This window comes from Colossoma macropomum, unplaced genomic scaffold (assembly GCF_904425465.1).
Source record: "Colossoma macropomum unplaced genomic scaffold, Colossoma_macropomum, whole genome shotgun sequence".
In the NCBI taxonomy this organism is placed as follows: domain Eukaryota; kingdom Metazoa; phylum Chordata; class Actinopteri; order Characiformes; family Serrasalmidae; genus Colossoma; species Colossoma macropomum.
The window spans coordinates 145,596-166,488 of record NW_023495254.1 but is presented as its reverse complement, the minus strand read 5'-3'; the positions used below and the strand labels follow the sequence as shown (position 1 = coordinate 166,488).

Genomic DNA, 20,893 nt, shown 5'->3' with positions numbered 1-20,893 from the left:
TCAGTGATTTTCTCCTAAAAGAAATTAAATGGTCAGAGACGTGATGAGAAAAAAAGAGTATTATGTACCCATCAGACGCCTGCTATTTAGCTGCCCTGCAAAAAGTGCTAAATTGAGACATCATTGTGCAACTCGTCTCAGCTGGAACAGTCAAGACTAACAGTTTCAGTACGAAACAATAGCACAAAGAATTGTTTGAAGGTTTCTTCTTAGAGAACACTGCATGTGGCAGACCTAAAACACATGAAAGAGGAACAGTCATTACAGCACTGATATAGATGGAAATGCTATACTACATGTCCAAAGGTTTGTGGACACCAGCTCATTCGTTTCTTCTGTGATCAAGTGCAGAAACAGTGTATTATCTACAGTTGCATTATCTACAGTTGCAGCCTCTATAGTTCTGGGAAGGCTTTGCACTGTTGGAACATTGCTGTGAGGATTTGATTGCATTCATAAGAGCATTAGTGAGATCAGGAACTGACGCTGGACAATCCGTTCTGGATCACTCTAGCTCATCCCAAAGGTATTGGATGGAGCTCCATCACTCTAGAGAGTGCAGCCCAATGTTGGGGGGCTTTATACCCCTCTAGCCGACGCTTGGCATTGGTTATGTTGACCTAAGGCTCATGTGTGGCTGCTCCAGAGTGTCCCAATCTATTGACAATGTTTTTCTATAGAGGTTATACATGCTGTATGCACCTTAAAGGAGCTGCATGCACTCACTAGGAAGACTGTCTTAAAACGTAGGTTTACATACACAATATCTTCTTTTGGAATTATCTGAGTAATATTTGATTTTTACTGTTACTTTTCAAAGACATAAGTGAATACTGAATATAAATATTTCATTATCATAAAGCAGCAATGTGCTTTTCCTTTAGGTGTAGTTATCTTTATTTAACTTCATGTTCATCAAGTATCTTCGCTGATATGAAGAACAGATTGTGCCTAAAAGTATCTGAGAGCTTTCTTTTCCAAACTATTGTTAAAAGCACATATTGAAGCTCTTTTGCCCAAAAGGTGCTTTAAACACCACAATAGGGGGATAAAATGCATGGCCTTTGCTGTTGTTCCTAAGGTAGGACTGTTATATTGTCACAAATATTTATAGCTATGATACTGTTTTTCTCTAAATAAACCTGGGGCCTGTCTCATAAAGTATGTTCCTTCACTTATAAAACTTCACGAATGCAACTAATGTCACTGCCACAGTTTTTGGGGCAATAGCTGAATAACATTTTTCCTATCAACATGGTGCGATTTGCGTTCTCTGCTGAAAAGCGATATTCTTCACGCAACTAACATCACAAATGTTATGAAGAAAAACAAAGACAGACGCGAAAAGGCCTGGGGTGAGGTTTTGATTGGTCTTGATTGGTCCAAAAGCTGTTTACTATCTGAACTTAACCTGCCCTATAGCAGGTCAGCCATGCAGCATAAGTTGCTATGGTGATGTAGTGTGGTAAAAAGTCATCCAATATCATTGGAGAGATAATCCAGGGTCAAATCAAACTAAGTTAAAAGTTAGCTGGTCCCATCTTAAGCTTTAAAATAGTATGTTATTGCTGACACCAAAACAACAGCATCTTTTATTAAAAGCAGTTTGAAAAAGTGTCCACAAACCTTTGATGGGCAGTGTATGCCTGCACAAGAACCTACACATGTTACAAAGTTCAGAACTGAAAACAAAGTACTTTTCAGTGTTTTACCTGTTATTGAACCGCTTCATAGGATTATCTTGAATTTGAGGCTTAGTAGCGACCACCTAGCAGTGATGAATATGAAGTACTTCAGTCAAACATTTAAAAAACTATAAACCAGTGTTCACATTACTGTGGAAAATGTGTGCTGTGCCTTGAAGAGTGCCAAAATTTATTCTACTCCAGGTGTATAATTCAAAAGAATCTCCCAAAACCTTCCTAAAGCTAGGCGGCAGTCAAGTGAGGTGCATTTATAGACTGGTGTGTCATCGAATACTCTTCCAAGCGAAAGGATCCTTCGAATACAGCCGAGTAATGTAGCCTACATTCTGACAATATTCAAGGATGCTATGAAGTATTCTTCACGGTCTTCTCTCATCTGACCCAAAAATGATCAAAAATCAGTCTTTTGTAAGAAGGGGTAGCTATATTTAGCCCAATGGAAAGCCAACGATGGTTAAAAGTACTGCACAAATTGTACTACATGTTTAAAGATGTATAGTAAAACATATAGTACACTGTTTCTTTAGTTTATCTGTTTAAGAGGGTATAAATTGAATGCAGGGTGTGAAATGCACCTGCTTTTGGTGAGTTATTTATAGCTTAATTAGAAACAAACTTATTCTTAGTCTTGCTTGATTGCTTCCACTCACTGACATTGTTTTTTCCTTCAAACTGTGCATGCTTTCTACTGATGTGACACAGTGGCATTGGTAGACCGTATAAATGAAGAGCCTTCAAAGGACAGTGCTACCAAAGAACCACCCTTCTCGGCTGCAGCCTAGCTTTAGTAATGCAGCTTATAAGTTTATCCATATTCTCCATTTTGAAACAGTAACCAATAATGGCTGCGTGTTTCCAGGGCAGTAGATGGCATTTTTCCACGATAACGTGAATATGACTTAACTTCCTGAGAATAGTATTGTCAACTTGTTACCAAAGGTAAGGTGGAGGGGTCCAGGACCAGCCATTTCTCCGTCACTGTTTCAGACTGAGGGCCACTCAGTGGCTCCCGAATTTTCACCCGCACCTCCAGGTGCCCCCCTGTAGGACTCCGTCTTTTGAAGACCTAACCAATGTAAATGAAAACACAATTAAATTTGTTTAATTTTATATTAATCATTAATTGTCACTTGTAGCTTATTGAAACAAGTGGAGAAATTATGCTGAAAGTGCAGATCGTAAACTTTCAATTCACACCATGTGTTTGTATGTAGAAACAAGTTGTGAGAGATATTTTATTATGCTTTAAATTTAATGAAAAGTTATTGTTTGGTTTACAGTCTTGTTTTGCAGAAAGAAAAAAAATCATTTACATTTTTGCCATGTTTTTGTCATTTTTTGACATTGAAAATTAAATGTAAATGTAATTTATTATGTAACAACTTATTAATTATGTAATTAAGTCATTACATTTCATTAATTATGTAATGGAAACACAATGAAAAGCAAGCCCTTTTAAATGGTTAAACTTTCCTTCAAAGGTAGGTATAAAAATAACATGAGTTAACCTCTATTAGCTGTCTGATCTCACACTTGCTCTCCAGGGAGTCCAGCTTCAGCTGAGCACAGCCCACCACTTTATCAGTCTTAAATAGACCACTACAGTACAATTAAGGACAGAGAGAATAAATATTACATTAATATGACAGTTTTAGTAACGAGGACATCTCAAAGTTAACAGATACTAACCTTTATGCTTATTTTATGATAGAGCTGATGGTCTCATTAAAACAAATATGAAACAATTTACAGAGAATGTGAACCATTTATAATTAGCCATAAATCTAAAATACATAGAAACACACATAATCCTCTATTTAGATAACGACGAAGCTTTATCTTTGAATCTCACTCTAGATTCAAAATTCTGAATCTAGGCAATATTTTTAAAATGGTATTAATGTATAATATTCAATATTTTTACAAATTTAGCTATATTTTTAAATGTTTGTCTGTTTCCTAACATGTTCAATATTAGCTCATTCATGTCCAACAGCTACATTTTTTATATGAGGGAAAATGGCACAGAACTTTCCTGATTGGTCTAAAATAATTCAATTTTATAATAAGAGTTATAACTTAACTTTTCGTTCTATTACATATAATGTCATGCTTTTATTCACAATCAAATTAAAGCTTTTCTATTGTTTGTAGTCCCATGTGACCGAAAGACTAAATTTGATAAATTAAGCAATAAAACCCAGACTAAAGCTTTTTAGCCAAATTGTTGATCGATTTGAAACCAATCTTCAGATTTGTGCTCAAACCAGCTCAGACAGCATATGGGACAAAAGAAATTTCACATATGGATGTTAATGTGGTAAAAGTATTTGCTTGCTGTGTTGATTTTTCTTTTTTTAGTTTTATAAGTGACTTATTATTATATTGTTTTCCTTAACTGTACACTTTGCAAAAATTAAATGAAAAGACATTGTGCTAGAATTGTGCTAGATTCTACCTGAAAGGACAGACACTCACCCTTTCTGAATGATCTCAAACTTGATGCCTTTAGACAGGACGACTCTCTTAAAGCCTCGGTGGTTGCGCTTAATGTGGAGTGTAAACTGCTCTCCAAACTCTTAAGGATCAGAAAGAACAAAGAAAGAACAAGATGGGGAACAATATAAGAGACATCGCTGCCCTAAGAGAACTTTGAGAGTGCTCACATGAGTGGTACCACGCTTAAATATTAATTTTAGTAGATCAGAGTGACAGTTTTCCTCTTTATTAGGTGATCAGACAAGACATTTAATGTCTGATGTTTGCTTTTTTGGTTTTAGTACTGGAGCTGAGACTAATGTAGCTACCAAGTAGTGGAAACTTATACCCCACTAATTAGCATAGCACTAAGTGCGTGCCTAAATCATCACACACTCACCTCAAACTGTCAAATCAAGGTGTTAAGTAATCTCTAATAGACACGGTTTGGGGAAAGTGTGTTATGCATGCAGTTTGCAAGACACTAGCTGGTGTACATAAGCTTCCATTACTTGTTGACTACATTAGCCTCACAGCTCCAGTGCTAAACTGAAGACGTAAACTTCAGACACCAAACATGTCTTGGCTGCTTAACTGTGTTTGAAGTAATGGGAGAAACTGAACTATCAGTTTAATTTAATCCTATTTGTCACACAAACAAAACACTTATTAAAACATTATAAATTAAGTAATATGCATGTTATTATCTTCTCTACCTGGACTAGAAGAGTTTTTGACTGAACGTGTTTGATCCCTTTGAGCTTCTTCCTGACGAGACGTGAGAGAAGAGCACAAATGTAAGTTTATTCCTCAAACAATCGCACACACGAAAACAAACCGAGCAGCATCTACAGAACATACCAAACTGGGAAAAGCAAACTCGAAGCGCACGCTGGTCTCTAAATCATTTGTAGAAATGCCTGTCAAAAGCAAAGAATTTCATATATTAGTTTTACACACAACTATTATAAACTTGTCTACAGAAGCGTCAGGTAGAAAATATATGACGCTGTTGTCAGAACAAAACCTTGTATCTCCAAAATGGTACATAACATACTTTAATTTCAATGTAAGTCAATGGAACCAGACTTTTGTCCAAGTAATTTTGAGCCATTTCATTTGGTCCATTCATCATGATTCATAATTTGAACACAATGTAAGGTGCAACAGGCATTTTCAAATTATGTCAAAAACTGAAAAACGGCAAAAATGGAGATATGAGGTTTTGTTCTGACAGCAAATATATTTTTGTTCCGAAATATATTTGTTTCTGTCAGCAGCATGTCATAATTTTGACTGATTTTAAAAGTAAGCCTTTTTACACTAGAATGACTTATTTTCTCAAACTTGTGACATTTTTCGACTTATTTTCTCCAGATTTTGACTTAGCATGTTGAAAAGACTTATTATCTGAATTTTGACTCATGTCAAAATAACGTCTTGCTGTCTCTTGAAATGTTCACTTATGTCAAAGGTCTGACTTACTACATCAAAATAATGTCCTACGCTTTATTATCTTGAGGTAATGATGCATCGGCCCTAAAATTCTTTCAAAATTGAATAACACATTATTTTGACATAAATCACAAGTTCAAAATAATACGTAAAAACATACAGCTACCAGACATTCAATATTCATATTCAATTCATTCATATTCAATTACTACTGTTAGAAAGGCAAATAAAAAATCATGGTCAGTACCTTCAGGAACAGGCAGATTAATCCCTCTCACGATGGTCAGCAACATGTCGCTTCCACTGAGCTCCGGAATAATCCTACACAGCAGGACATTTACAGTGGAATGAAGCTCAATGTTCCACTATCACCATATATAAGTTTGAGCTGTAAAATTACGTAGCTGTATAATTAAGTCATTACATTTCAATAATTATGTAATGCAAATACAATGAAAAGCAAACCATTTTAAATGGTTAAACTTTCTTTTAAATGTAGGGATAAAAATGACTTTTACAACAGGATGTAAAACACAAATGTAATGTATGTATCGTATTATATTGATCTGAAACTGATGAGTGAACTAAATAATTGAGTATCTCGTCTTCTACTTACAAACATGAATGTGGTATGAATTGTACATTTAGAATCTGCACATCCCACAGAATTTCTCTGCTTGTTTCAATAAGCTATGAGTAAAAAAGAAGTTTATATGCAATGGTGGGCCCAACTTAGCCCCCTCTAACAACGCATAAACGGTTGGGTCCATTTTGTGTTTATCTCTTATTGCTTTTAGTTATAGCAAACAGTCTGTATGCTTGGTTTATGTGATTTTGAATCCTTGTTAGCCAACTGTGTGCTTCCCCACTCCTGAGAACAGTGTTATTAGCAGACGCCGTGGACAAGCGGGCAAATTAATTCATGAACTGACCACTAGAGAGCAGCCAACACTCCAAACACTCCAAATTCTGTCAGCTTCTTTGAAACCTCTGGTTATTTTAGGACTGTGTACACATGTTCACATGTAGCAAGGCTAAATATAGAAAGCAAAACAGTAATATCAAGATTTTAATTCAATGTTTGTAGAAATAAAGGAAAATAAATGAATTGATCAGAATAAATTAATAAAATGACGCTCTCATAATGAGCTAGCACACTGGCTATTGTGGTTGACAGACTCTAAATATGCTCTAAATATGTGTTTTTGACCATACTCATCATATACTCAGAAAAGAGTATTTATCGCGATAATCATAACATATTGTCATATCGTCCAGCCCTTGTGTGCAGTCTTTCTGTGTTTGCATGTGTGAGACATACCTGAAGATATTAAAGGTGCGATCCTCCATATGAAACTTTGGTACTGGATATCCCTTGACCTTTGCTACCCTTAGTGCTTCAGTGTGAGAAGCACACTCTTCTGCAAGACTCTCAAACCTGAAATACAACAGCATGTTAGATATTAGATATTTAAAATTAAAATAAACCTGCAATATACCATTTACAGAAGAGGAAGACATTTGCTGACCTTGTGGTCTCAGTAATGTTGCCCATATGGCTGAACTGCTGGCAGTATCTCTTACACTTCTGTGGAAAAAAAGAAACAAAATTAAACTGAACACTTTTTAATATTTTAAATGACACTTTCAAGCTCCAAATCTGCAGTGATGAAATACCAAATACAAAAACACCCTTCAAAGTAACTCACACCGACATGCCTGTGCTGTTGCGTATGCTAGCTCAACAGCGGGTGACATTAACACCACTACGTGGCCACAGCGACCCTGATTTTTTTATTGACTGATTTTTATTCCTTTTTTTAAAACAAAAGAGTTTGGTGTGGCATAAAAACTTTGCTTGACCACTACCATGTACTCTCCAGTCTCCAGCCCATTTTTAATGTTTTTTTTATGTCAAAAAATAAACTGCCTACAGCAGTTTAGCCCCACACTTTCATGCACGTTTTAGCCTAAGTTTTGAATGAAGTACAATACAGAGCAGCCAATCAAAACAGAGATGATTTAAATATATAAGTCTAACAGTCACATTAATAAGACATCCTATTTAAGCCTAAGTGATAAAGCAAGATTGGAGAATGTTTATTTAAAAATTAATTATGGCTGGTTTTGGAGCATAAAACCACAAGGTTGTAGTTTTTGTCCAGATCTTTTTGCCATGGCATGTTATTTGGGTCTAATATATGCATTTTTGTGTTATGAAGAAACTGACCTCCTCTTGTTGGTGAAGAAGCTCTATCAGCTGGCTGTACTGATGGCTGGTGTCAGGGCAAAGAGAGTTTTGCAAAGGGGGAGTAGAAAGCACCTCACCCGTTTCCATATCAGCAGACCTCTGAGAATAAAGCAGGAACATAGAAAGGCATGGATAACAGCACAGTTACTGTACGTGAAAACCACTATTCAATCCCCAGTTATGCTTTCCTAGCCTCAATTTCTAGGCTAATGATATTAAAAAGTGATATTTAACTCATTAAACTGCAGGCTTATAATTCAGTTATCAATCCTAAAGCCATAGATTCAACAGTTTCCCCACTTACCCCAAATGTAGGCAATTAGCCAATACAAATTTGGTATCTGAAGTTTGCTTTTCTAGTTTAAGCACTGGAATCACAAGGCTAATGTAGCTAACGTAAGCTTATCTTCCAGCAATTAGCGTAATGCTAACTGCATGCCTAACTCATTACATTTTCCTTAAACCATGTTGATTTGTTGAGTAATCTCAAATAGACATGCATATTCCTGACACTGTATGGCTTTGTTATAAAACAGTAAAAAATCAAAATGGACAAAACTATGTCATATAACATTTTATAACAGTTTGCCATACAGTGTCAGAAACCATATAAGCAAGTCTACTTGAGATTACTTAATTCAACACAGTTGGAGGAAAGTGGCATGCAGTAAGCACCACTGTAAAGCAACCTTGAGTGTGAGAAAGGCACTATATAAATAGAAAGAAACAGTAACTCATATTAATAGGCTTCTATCACTTAGGACTCTAGTAGCTGTTTTGTCTAAGCCATCGTAAAGTATATAAATGATTGTTATTAAGGCCAGACTGATATATCAATTGACCAAAAACATGAGCTGATATTAGCAACATACAGTGTTATCTGTACTGACAAAAATATCACTTTTGGATCTGTTGTCATTCACAGCTTTGCCAGGATTCAAACCCTTAATCTCCCAATGATACGGCAAAATGTTCCACAGTTATGCCACTGTGCAGTTCACTGCAAGGCCCTCTGTTTAACTATGTAATTACAATGCATGTTGAACCTGGTGAATCTGTACACAAAACACCACCATGATGAGTATAACAAAAACAAATAAACACATAAAACACATCCAAATCTACACTTTAGCATGGGAATAACATGTTATAACAAAAACATTTTTATGAAGTGAACTAATGAAAAATAAGAACAGTAAGACGTAAATAAACAGAAAACAAAAGTGTTATTCTGAGTAGCTCTGCCCCCATGCTACAATATTTTTATTATTTAAGACTATGAGTTTCTGGGGTTCTTTGAGTTCAGTAAGTGTGACGTGTGAGAACCGACAATCATATCTGGCAGTAAAACACTGTTTAACTGAAGTTATTGCAGAAAAAAAATAAATATAAATATAAAATTAGATCAGCCAATATTATTAGTTATTAGAATTTTATCCCCTTAAAATCGTTATTGCTATCAGACACAAAGTTTTAGAATCGTTTGGGCCCAAATCCTTAAATATTTCACATAAATTTCATGTCAATCTGTGGGAATGAAAAAAGCTTGTCATTATTCATCTCATTATCAACTACATACCACAGTGGGATCAGCACAGACTGTAACCTGGTCTGGAACCATGGGGGAGTTTACTACACCTTCATTCTGAAGTGAACCTGTAAGGTAATACAGAATGTAAGACGTTACTGAGTGATTAAAGTACACAGGCTTAATCACTGTGTATATGTAAAATAAATCCTATCACACGCATGTGCTTTCTGTCCACAGTACATAAGAAGAAGGCTAACGGCTGCAGAGGGAAAAAGAACCGGACGCATTTTTACCACTGTTTTTGGTCTCAGCATGGGGTTCATCACTGGACTGGGGGGATACATTCTGCTTTTCATCCAGTTTGCTCTCTGAAGGAGAAAAAAAGATGAAAAAGGCCTGAAGGAGACACTGAGACTGAGGCTAATCTGGAGCATCAGGGAGGAAATTGAAGCCTGCTGATTACCATGCTGCTGCTTTTCCCTCATTAGCTCTCTCTCTTCATTAGCTGCCCTCGGCTGTCCGTGCTCCTCAGAGCGCACCGCAGAGACCCAGTTCCAACTTCAAACACTGCTACAATCTCTTTGTTCCTCTATCTTAACCCTTTTGTAATGTCAAGTAGGCGTTCACTGTCACTGATATAGGCTACAGTGAAAAAATGATGCACTGAATGTGTCCATAAATTCCATGTAAACATATGACACCAATGAGTTAATGTAATATATTTTATATATGTGGAACATATATAGACATTTAATACGATAAGCAATATATTGTATGTTAAGTGTAAATGCAATAGCTGCTTTCGCAATACTGCTATTGCAGAATCGGCAATATGCAAATTAGCCCTGTTACTAATCACAGCATTTTAATTGTGAGTGACCTAACGACTTCAACATTTATAGACGAGTTTTATGACTATTTTGATTAATTATGGCATTCACATAAACCAATAAATAATAATTAAAACAATGCAAGCCAAGTTTTAATTTTGTTACATTAATGGTTCACCAATGTTTTGCGTTTTCACAAATATGTAGCAATATGTCTGCAATGTGGTATTTGGTCCATATCAAGCAGGCATAAGAGACACAGATGCTTATAAGGTTGAAGCTAAATACACTTCTGGCAAATTAAGTGGTGCAGTTTGTGAATCCATCCATCCATCCATCATCTAAACCGCTTATCCTTCTGGGTCGCGGTGGGGTGCTGGAGCCTATCCCAGCTGTCATTGGGCGGAAGGCAGGATACACCCTGGACAGGTCGCCAGTCCATCGCAGGGCAGACAGACAGACATACACATTCACACACTCACTCACACCTAGGGGCAATTTAGCAAGTCCAGTCAGCCTGACTGCATGTTTTTGGACTGTGGGAGGAAACCGGAGTACCCGGAGGAAACCCATGCAGACACGGGGAGAACAGGCAAACTCCACACAGAAACGGCCCTGGTCGCCCAGCCGGGAATCGAACCCAGGCTATTCTTGCTGTGAGGCAACAGAGCTACCCACTGCGCCACCGTGCCGCCCACTATATCTATCTATATATATATATATATATTTATATATATATTTTAAGTAATAAGTTAACAGATTCTACAACAGATTATTCTTCTGTTGACTTACCACTACAACTCTAACACTAAGGCAGCCAAGTTATTTACATACCAAATAATTTTTTTTTGCAACAAACTGAATCAATCAGGATTTATCCATGCATGCAATCACCAAGTCTTACCACAAGGGGGCAGAAAGGAACTGGCATTGTTAGACTCTCCTTGTTCGGATGCTTCCACAACGCAGTCTAATTTCTGAAAAAAAGCAAGAGAGAGAGACCAGACAAACCATTAACTTGACTTATGACCTTCATTATTGACTTTATTATTTTGCATGCTGCTACAGTCATCCATCAGCAGAGCTTGGCGCTGTGTCTGCTGAAGTTACGATGGCTGTTTGGCCTCGAAGACCACACAGGATTTACGGCTCTGACCCACATCCACGGCCCGCTGCCTCGGGCGGGCACAGATGCACCAAGATGCCCATCCAGTTCTCACGCCAAGGGCTGGGAGTGTGCGTATGAGTGTATGTGCAGGGAGGGAGAAAGAGAAGGAAGGATAAAGAAGGGTGTGTGTGTGTATGTGGGGGAAAGATAGAGAGATGTGTTGACAGTGACACACAGGTGGTACCTTAGCTGTCAGGTAGTAACGCTTGACCTGCTCTGTGTCTCCAGTCTGTTCAGCTTGGGCATCAGCCAGTTCATTTTCCTGCTCTGTGCACAGCACCATTGGTTTGCTCTCTGTAGCAGTCAGAACACAAAGAAAAGAGATAGCATAACATTTAGCATGATTTTTTTTCCTGATACTGATACTAGAAATGCATGATAATGTCAGAATCGGTATTTGGAATAAATTTGTTTAAAAAAAAAAAAATTCCATATCAGACCAGTGATTAGACTGTTAAATCAAACTGATATTTGATTTAATTCGGAAGAGCAAAATGTTTCAGAATAAGTGATTCAGTTTTATTTATCTTTTCACTTTATCTTCTAGGTTATTTCACTAAATTTTAATTGTTATTACTAATTTTAGCTTTTGTATTTTTGCTACTATTTCATTTTTAAAGGACTTTAAGCTGCAACATGTATGTGCTCTATAAATTAAGTTATTCGTATTATTATTACTACTCATTTTTTCGAGGTTAATCTGTTAATTTAGAATTTACTACACAGTTACGTTAGAAACTACAAAGCTTTATTATGATCTTTTTTTAATTGAAGCCACTTTGCTTAACTGGTGAAACAGTGCCAACATGACAAACAAAACTACATCTTTTGAATTCAGTTGAACCTTTTGTAAAAAAGAAAATGTGTGTGGTTGGTGTAGCGTAGTGGGTAACACCTCTGCCCTCTACGCTGTAGACTTCAATCCCCTGCCTTGGCAAGCACTCTACACTATACCAATAAGAGTCCTTGGGCAAGACTCCTAACACTATGATCGAACTGTAAGTTGCTCTGGGTAAGAGCGTCTGCCACATGCCATAAATGTAAAATGTAAGAAAATAGAAATGTATTTTACAGTGCAAATGTGTGCAAAATAGTTTAAAATAAAAGAACTGCCATCGTTTTATGATACTTCTATGATACTTAATCGATGTTTTATGGTAAGTTTAAGCCACATGTGGCCATCTCTGTGACCTAAAGTACTCTGCTTTGTTTTATGTGTGTTTTAAGTAGTTCTGTGCTATTTCAGGATAGATTTGTAGCGATACCCCACCGATTAGCCTGGTGCTAAATGCATGTCTAAATCATCACACACTTGCCTCTAACAATGTTGAGTTGTTCAGTAATTTAAAATAGATTTGCTTATGTGGTTTCTGGTACTGTATGCCAATATGCTTCTTATCCTGTTATCTATAAACAAAAGTACACAACAAAATTAAGCCTTCAAGATGGCTGCTGCTGTTTTCAGCTATGTGACATAATTGTGTCTATTATTATAGACAACAGTCCACAACAGAAACCACATAAGCCAGTCTGATTGAGATTACTTAACAGCTCGCTTGAGGCAACTGTGTAATGACGCAGGCATGCTATTAGCACCATGCTAACTGGCATGCGATTAATGCCATGAGCTACATTAGCCTCGCTTTTGTGCAAAACTAAAGAAGCAAACTTCTTTAGTTTTGCACAAAGTCCTTTAACATAAGTTTAAAAGAAACCTACTAATACAAAGACTCCTAGTTCTACTCATCACAGAGATAAATGAAAACAAACTAAGCCTGAGCTTAGAACAATGCCATATACACCATCCGTTCATTAACGCTAATAAGCAACCTTAATTCCATTACTTTAACCAGCATCGTCTTCACACTTCACAAACCTCCGTCTGCACTGTATGACCCAGTCCAGAGTAGATCAATAGCTAATTCACTCCCAGCCTTTGGAAATGTGTAATCTATAGCCAACTATAAATCAAAACTGACCATTTACAGACCTCCCCAATACATTTCATTACTAAACATGCAATTTGTCATTATGAGCAATGGTTTTGCGCTGATGTGAATGAGCAGTGCCATTCACTGGTATAAGGACTTTGTTACATGCACCTTGACATTACTAGTGGATTAAAAATGACCCAGATCTTCCACTGGAATCTTTCCCTCTGTTTTGAGGAAGAAGGAGCATGTTACAAACACACAAGCTTCTTTGTCTGGGATGCAGCAATCAAATAACAGAGACATGATGGAGTGGGTTTTCATGCTGCCAGTCAGGTTTTGGCTATTAAGCATTAGAAGTCACAGTTATGGCTGGCAATAACAAAAGCATACTGCAGTTTTAATGAATTATTTCTCACTCACAGCTGTCAAGTGGAGAAATTGTGTGGAAAGTGCAGATTAAATCTGTTGACACAGAATGTGAATCTAATGAAAATTAGATCCATTGCCAATGGGTCTTTCGATGGACAATGACCACAAGTGTACTTCCAAAGTTGTGGCAAAATGGCTTAAGAACAACAAAGTGAAGGCAATGTAGTAGTACTATGTAACTATATACTCAAATACAGATGAAGCCATTTTGATTCACTCAAACTTAAGGAGGGAATCGATATGCAGTATGAAATATTGAATTTGAACAGCATTGAAGGTTGAAAAACACTGTCAGAAAAAAGGGTACTGTACAGGTCAATTTTAGTTCCCAGATGTACAAACAATGTAAATGTGTACCCTAAATAAATGTTAAAGGTACACTACATTCACTTTCCCAGAGGAAAACAGCATATTTGTACATATTTCATGATGTAAATTCACTTGGACAAAACTTGTCCAGTACTTTTAAAAGATGATGTATAAACCAGATGGAAATGTTTCATTTATTCTAAAAAATTAAGGCAAAATCCCTCCGCCAGCAGGACACCATTGTCATACTGAGATGATGTCATATCGACATTAGAAAATAACACAAAAACACAAAAAAGGCTTTCTTTTGGGTGTTGTCATGCCCTAGCTAAAGCTGGAAAGGTTGGAAAATTATTAAGCATATTTAATATGTAATTAGTTATTTAGCTTGCTGTTCTTGCTCAGTGGACAAGAAAGAGAGCAACCATTTGATGCCGCAAAAACATGGCAACCTACCAGTTGAGGGATTTTTATGTATTACCATTATTAGCAATACATAAATCACTTTGCTCGGTGTATACAACATATTTTTAATATTATTGGACATGTACATCATACACACATTACATGTCTTAACAGTCAGAGTTCCCCTTATGACAGGGTGTAGAGAATTAATGCAAACTAAAAATTATAACTGCAAGATGGAACCACCTCAGTGACAGTGTACCTTATACTCTCAAAGATAGTTTTCTGAGAGTGTAACAATGAGTGTGTGAAGCATTAAATTGAATACATGACACGCCTCTCGCATGTCCAAACACCACTGTCAGTGATCAACATTAAACATCTAGGTATATCAGAGTAGGTATCCCCAGGGGAAGGGGTTATTCTTTGGACACACTGATGCTCAAGCAACTGGACTTTTTCTGAAGAGCTTATAAATTAACTGTTTTAAAGAACACAAAAAAAATATATCGAACCTAAAAGTATGTGTTGCTATACCCCTGTTCCTACTGTATCTGCCAGGTTTGTAAATCTCTGACCTTACAGCAATTCGATTAGATTACAATCAGCAGCACACCACAACACACCACAGTGACTGCACTCCTACCTGAGCAGCCAGAGTGAGGCTGAAACTCATTAGTGGAGGAGGCTGCAGGTGATGGGGTATTGTTCTCTCTGACAGCTGGGACAGCTTGGATTTTCTGAAGGTTTGAGCAAACAGGTCTTAAGAGCACAGCATGAGAAGCAGAAACTGATTCTCCTGGGTTAGCAAAAGGCTCCAGTCCATCCTCTTCTCCAGGCTTGAACTCCTCCACCTTTTTTGGAATAACGCAACATTATTCAAAAAAATAGACAGGATACACAAATGTAACTAAAAGATGTACTTAATCAGCATTTTTGAAAATAGCATGCTAATAAATAGCCCTAGATTTTATTTTGGCCAAAACATGCACATACTTTATTTGAATATTGTCTTTATTGAATCAAAATTGTTGCAGTACTATTGTAAATACATCACAAAAATGAATACATTCACAAATATCAATACATTTGCATATATCTATCCATTCAGGCTACAACAGTTTAGCCCCACCCATTCACACTGAAGTTATAAGGAGTGCTTCAGCCTTGCCTGCTTTTTAAATAAGGCACAATACAGGGCCAGTCAGAACACAGCTCATTAACATATCGTCGCTATTGGGACGTAACCTCATTTTCTCATTTTTTGACATACTTTAAAACAGCCAGCCACCCACTGCATTATGCCAAAATTTCATTCTGAAGGGTTAACTCAAATGTAAACATAGTTAAGATTACGTTTTCCTTCTTCCGTAAAGATACAAGGTTGGAGATAATTTTGGCGATACATGGTTCTGTCAGACAACGACAATATATCAGTCGTAAAAAGCTACAATTGTTCAATTCTAAGAAATAAAGAGAGGTTTTAAAATTGTCTTGTAAAAATGAATGACAACTGTTTCTGGTCCATGCAAAAGAGGAAGTCAAGGAACAAAGTAAGATATGGGCCTTTCAACTCATTCGAGCAGTTAAAGGTTTCACAGCGCCAACAGCTGCCTCAGTGTAATCTAAAAATACACCCAGGTAGGCCTGGTGAGACTGTCTATTGCTTAAAAAATAAATAAATAAATACAACAGTGGCTGTAAAGCTAATCAAGATCGCCATCTTCACGCTTCACACTTCCGACCAGCCTCCATCCGATTTTTTCTTCAAGCGAGAAAAGTACACAGCATGTAATTTTCTCTCAGGGAGATAAGTGGAGTTTTTTTCCTCTACATGCCAGGTCCCTCTTACCTAGCATGAGAGGCATGGAGGCTTTAATTTCCCCTCATAATGACAGGGGAAGGGTGACACAGACAGCAGAGCTCATGACAGAGAAAGGCTTTACAGTAACAGAGATTGTTCTCCGAGGGACAGCCGCAGGTAAACACCTGTGCTGTTTATGACAGGGTTTAGTCCTACAGCTGGCTGAGGCACTTCAAAGGGAGAGTATAGAACAGAATGCATTATCTACACTGTAAACGATCTGTTGTACCATAAAAAGGAAATCATCTGGTAGCATTAAATGTTTGAGTTTATTGAACATCTTATAGTAAGTTAACCCTTTAATGTATGGTGCTGCCATATGGCACTAATGACTTTCTTGTGTCAATTTTTGCCTTAAGTCTTTTTTTTTTCTGATTATTTTTGGAAGTTCAAGGCTTTATGTCAAACATGGAATATTTTTGCTGACCACATGTACTTTTATCTGACCAAAACTACTTTAAGAGAAAAACTGAAAGTGTGTTAAGTTTCATTTTCAGAAATAAGCCAGGTAGATGCTATAGGTTTTATTTAAAATGGTCAGATATAATTGTTGCCATATGGTAACCGCATGCAACTGCAGTGCACACAAAGGGAGTAAATAAAAACCTTCCATAGGCAAACTGGACACTACTATTTTCACTTCATTCCAAGCTGATGATTCTATTAGTATAATTACTTTCATACTTTTCTGTTTCATGTAAATGCTTTTTTTCAAGTCTGGATGACAAAAGCGGCTGTGTCTCATTGCAGGGTATTCATTTACATGTAATATACAGTGTATATACGGTGTACTCAGATTGCAGTTCTGTTGTCACATACTGTTGCCATATGGCAACAAAATGCAAAGTACCGCCCCCAAATATTTTTTAAAAAATCTTTCAGATTTATAATACGCCATTATTTCTTTATCACTGCTCATATTTGTAGCCTTACATTTTAAATGTACTTTACTTTATAACGGTACACAGTGTCATTATCAATGTCAATGTTTTTTTCAATGTTTATTAGAGTTTATGTTTACACATGCACAATGACAAATTCCTTGTATATCTTATACTTGGCTAATTGTGATTCAACAAAGAAAATCTTGAAAACATTTTTTATTATTTTTTAAAATTTCATTAAACATATATATATAAACCTACATTCAAAAAAAGAAATCGCTATTGTTGGTTTTAATCAATTCTCTCTCGTTCTATATAGAACCTTTTTAAAAAAGGTTCTATATAGCCTCAAAAAAGGGTTCTTTTATTGTTACAATGTCAAGCTTGTAACAATAGAAGACTCCTTTTTGTTCTATACAGAACCATATGCAACACCATCTCCATCAATTTAAAGAACCATTTCACCATGCAAAGAACCATTAAGAATGAATTTGTTCTATATAGAACTCATGGCTCTAAATAGAGCCATTGCCTTTACTAAGTATATGTTATAAATTTGTTATATCAGCTAGGTATTAGGGCTGAACGATTTGTGGAAAATATCTAATTGCGATTTTTCCGACTATTATTGCGACTACAATTTCAATTGCGATTTTTTTTATTTTTTATTGAGATTCAGGCCTGAGACCAGCCAAGAAGACCAGCACATCCACCTTTGTTGGCTTGAGGCTCGACCCCTGTACGTAGTGTGTCAAACTGCCTGTAAGTTGTGATTGTGATGTCACAACACATGGAGGTTTGGTTGCCTCTGATTGGTCTAACCCACCTACAAGCAGTTCGACAAACTCTTATTAGGTTCTGTTTCCCCTCTTAAAACCTAAAACAACATTTTCTGATAATGTACACACTGAATAAAGACGGTTTTTCAAGGGTTCTTTAGTAAAGACAATGGTTCTATGTAGAACCATCAGGACTCAGACCCATTTGCATGCATAAAAAGCTCTTTGCATGGTGAAACAGTTCTTTAGATTGATGGAGAATGTGTTGTATATGGTTCTATATAGAACCTTTTTGAAAAGAGTTCTCTATAGGACCAAAATGTTCTGCTATTGTATTAAGCTTGACAACAACAATTGTCAAATAAAAAAATAAAATCAAGTAAAATTTAAATTTTAAGAAAGCCTGGTTAAAAAAACAAATTATGTTCACAGTGTGGGTTATGTACAAAAGGCCACACTACTTGTGCTAGGTTTTGTCTTTGGAAAGGGACAACGTGACCAATTGCAGTTTACAGCCAGTTGTGAGGCCTGCAAGGCTTTTCATGGCATATTATCTTCAAAATGCACATTAATACAGTGAAAAAAAAACCCTAAAGGTTTGATCCTCTGATAACACCAGCACTAGCGAGGCAGCATCCTGTCAGAAAGAAAACGTCCTTCATAAATAAAAATATTACCTTTTTGTCTTGAGGTGGTGAGGAAAACCAAGTTGAATCTTCACAGTCACTCATGAAGCTTCCCTCACAGCCAACTCTGAGATTTAGAAATAAAAAAGAAATAATTTTTAAACGTCTTTTTAGAACATCGTTGTAAATGAACGATGAAGGGGAATTCCACCGGTGTTTCAAAGTTCCTCCGTAATTCAGTCACTGAGATGTAAACAGAGTCATCCATAGTGGTTTGATGTTCATTTGATGTGGTTCACTGTACATAAACTTACCAACCCTGATTTTCTTTACAGTGGTGGGGATAGGAACGCCATGTTTACAACACAAATATAGCCATTTTATTTGCTATCCAAAACAACCAGTGAACCTACACGTCTTCTGATTTATGTAATGCTGATGATGGTAAAATAGTGGTACATCTGAAAAAATTTTCTTTGGGACTATTTTGCCTCACATCACCCTGCATGCATCCCTCCACCATAAATGGGTTTAAAAAATTACGCCTATGGCCAAAATCTTGTCATAAAACTACGGAGCCCCTAAGAGGCCGCGGTTAAAAAAAAATTTTTATGACATTGCAGTCCCTCGCAAAAAATGCGTTCCATCGCAAATGTTTTGCATTCCCTCGCAAAAAATTGCATTCCCTCGCAAAATATATGCTTGTCAGACAGCAAGCAAACGTAAGACCAGAGGTGCCAAATGACATTGCCTATATTAGAGCTTTGTTTTTAGATTAGCTAACGTTAAAAGCTGTTTTCCCAGCTTCACCAGTCTGTGCTGAGTTTATTCAGCACTGTACGAGGACACTCGAACTCAGTTTCAGTTTGCGGTCCCTAATAACATAATCATGTTTGATTTTGAGAAGCGACAGTATGTCTTTATATTTCAATCCAAGATCAATGTAAATTCAACGAGCTGCTCCATCTCTGAGCTTAAGCAAAGCACAGCTTTTGCGAGCGATTGCAAACCGTTTGCATCGTAATGCGAAACATTTGCGAGGGAACACAATGTCATTAACTTTTTTTTTTTTATTTTAACCATGGCCCCTTAGGGACATCAAGCAGTTTACTCATAACCATTTCATGTAGCTGAATAACTTTCTGTGATGTAGGTTAGTTAACCTAACCTAGTTAGGTTAGCTAACCCCTGTTGCTGCGGTTATAGCTTCTACTTCTGGGAAAGCTTTATACTAGATGTTGGAACATTGCTGTGAGGATTTGATTACAGCCAAAAAAAGCATAAGAGTGGCAGGTACTCATGCTGAATGACTGGATCACTCCAACTCATCCCAAAGGTAGTGGAGGGAGCTTCATCACGCCAGAGAACACAGTTCCACTGCTCCACAGCCCAATGCTGTGGGGCTTTATACCCCTCTGGTTGACGTTTGGCATTGGAAATGATGACCTTAGGCTCATGTCTGGCTGCTCCAGAGCAACCCATTCCATTGGCCAGCTAGCCAACTAGCTTTTAGAGCATTAGACTCTTCAGATGTCTGGTTCCTATCACTACTGCTGTGAAAAATTCTGACTCTGTCAAGTTTCTCTAGAACGGAGCATTTCACACCAAACCACTCTGAATGACTCTGTTTATATCTTAGCCATTTAATTATGCAGAAATTTTGAAAAATCGGTGGAACTGCCCTTTAACGTTGTCCTACTAGCTAAAGCTAACGTTCCCCAAATGACGTTATCTCTGTCAGAGAGGAGACAGAATAACTGACCAAAGGAACGAAGGAAACACTCGCGGTTGCTGCTGCTACAACTAGAAATTGTGTTTTTGGTCAAAAACTGGACTTTAACGGCACCGAACGACGTTTATTTAAAGTGTTTTTAACTTAATCCGCTACCATGATTGTAGGCGTCGAAGCTCCTCTTCCCGCTTTCGGTCTCCTAGGTAACGCTCGCTGCCTCGAGCTGTTTACGAGCGAGCGCAGGTGCCAGACGGTTGATGCGCATGCGCAGGAGTTTAGGCCAAGAAGACCTAGCTGCACTCTGCACGGTAATGAGTCCCACAGGTTTGTGGACACCTGCTCAACTCGACAGCGTCTCTTCTGAAATAAAGGGTACTTAAGAGGAACTCCACCGATTTTTCACGATTAAATAGTTATCAAGGTCATTCAGAGTGGTTTGGTGTGAAATGCTCTGTTCTTGAAAATCTTACCAAGTCAGAACTGTTCACAGTGGTGGTGATAGGAACCAGACG

The 20,893-nt window shown here is 37.2% G+C and overlaps 1 protein-coding gene across 1 annotated transcript; it reads right to left on the bottom strand.

Annotated features, from left to right (window-relative positions):
* Positions 1-209: 209 nt before the first annotated feature.
* Positions 210-20,576, bottom strand: LOC118801291 (coiled-coil and C2 domain-containing protein 1A-like). The gene is made up of 18 exons (XM_036561531.1): positions 20,538-20,576; positions 18,701-18,776; positions 15,143-15,350; positions 11,604-11,713; positions 11,156-11,228; positions 9,715-9,789; positions 9,470-9,546; positions 7,870-7,989; positions 7,169-7,227; positions 6,961-7,077; positions 5,887-5,960; positions 5,046-5,104; positions 4,901-4,952; positions 4,185-4,284; positions 3,215-3,305; positions 2,641-2,772; positions 1,713-1,768; positions 210-234 (listed from the first exon to the last, which is right to left on the bottom strand). Exons 2-18 carry the CDS (start codon positions 18,752-18,754, stop codon positions 210-212), a joined length of 1,482 nt encoding a protein of 493 aa, XP_036417424.1. The 5' UTR covers positions 18,755-18,776; positions 20,538-20,576.
* Between the last annotated feature and the right edge of the window lie 317 nt (positions 20,577-20,893).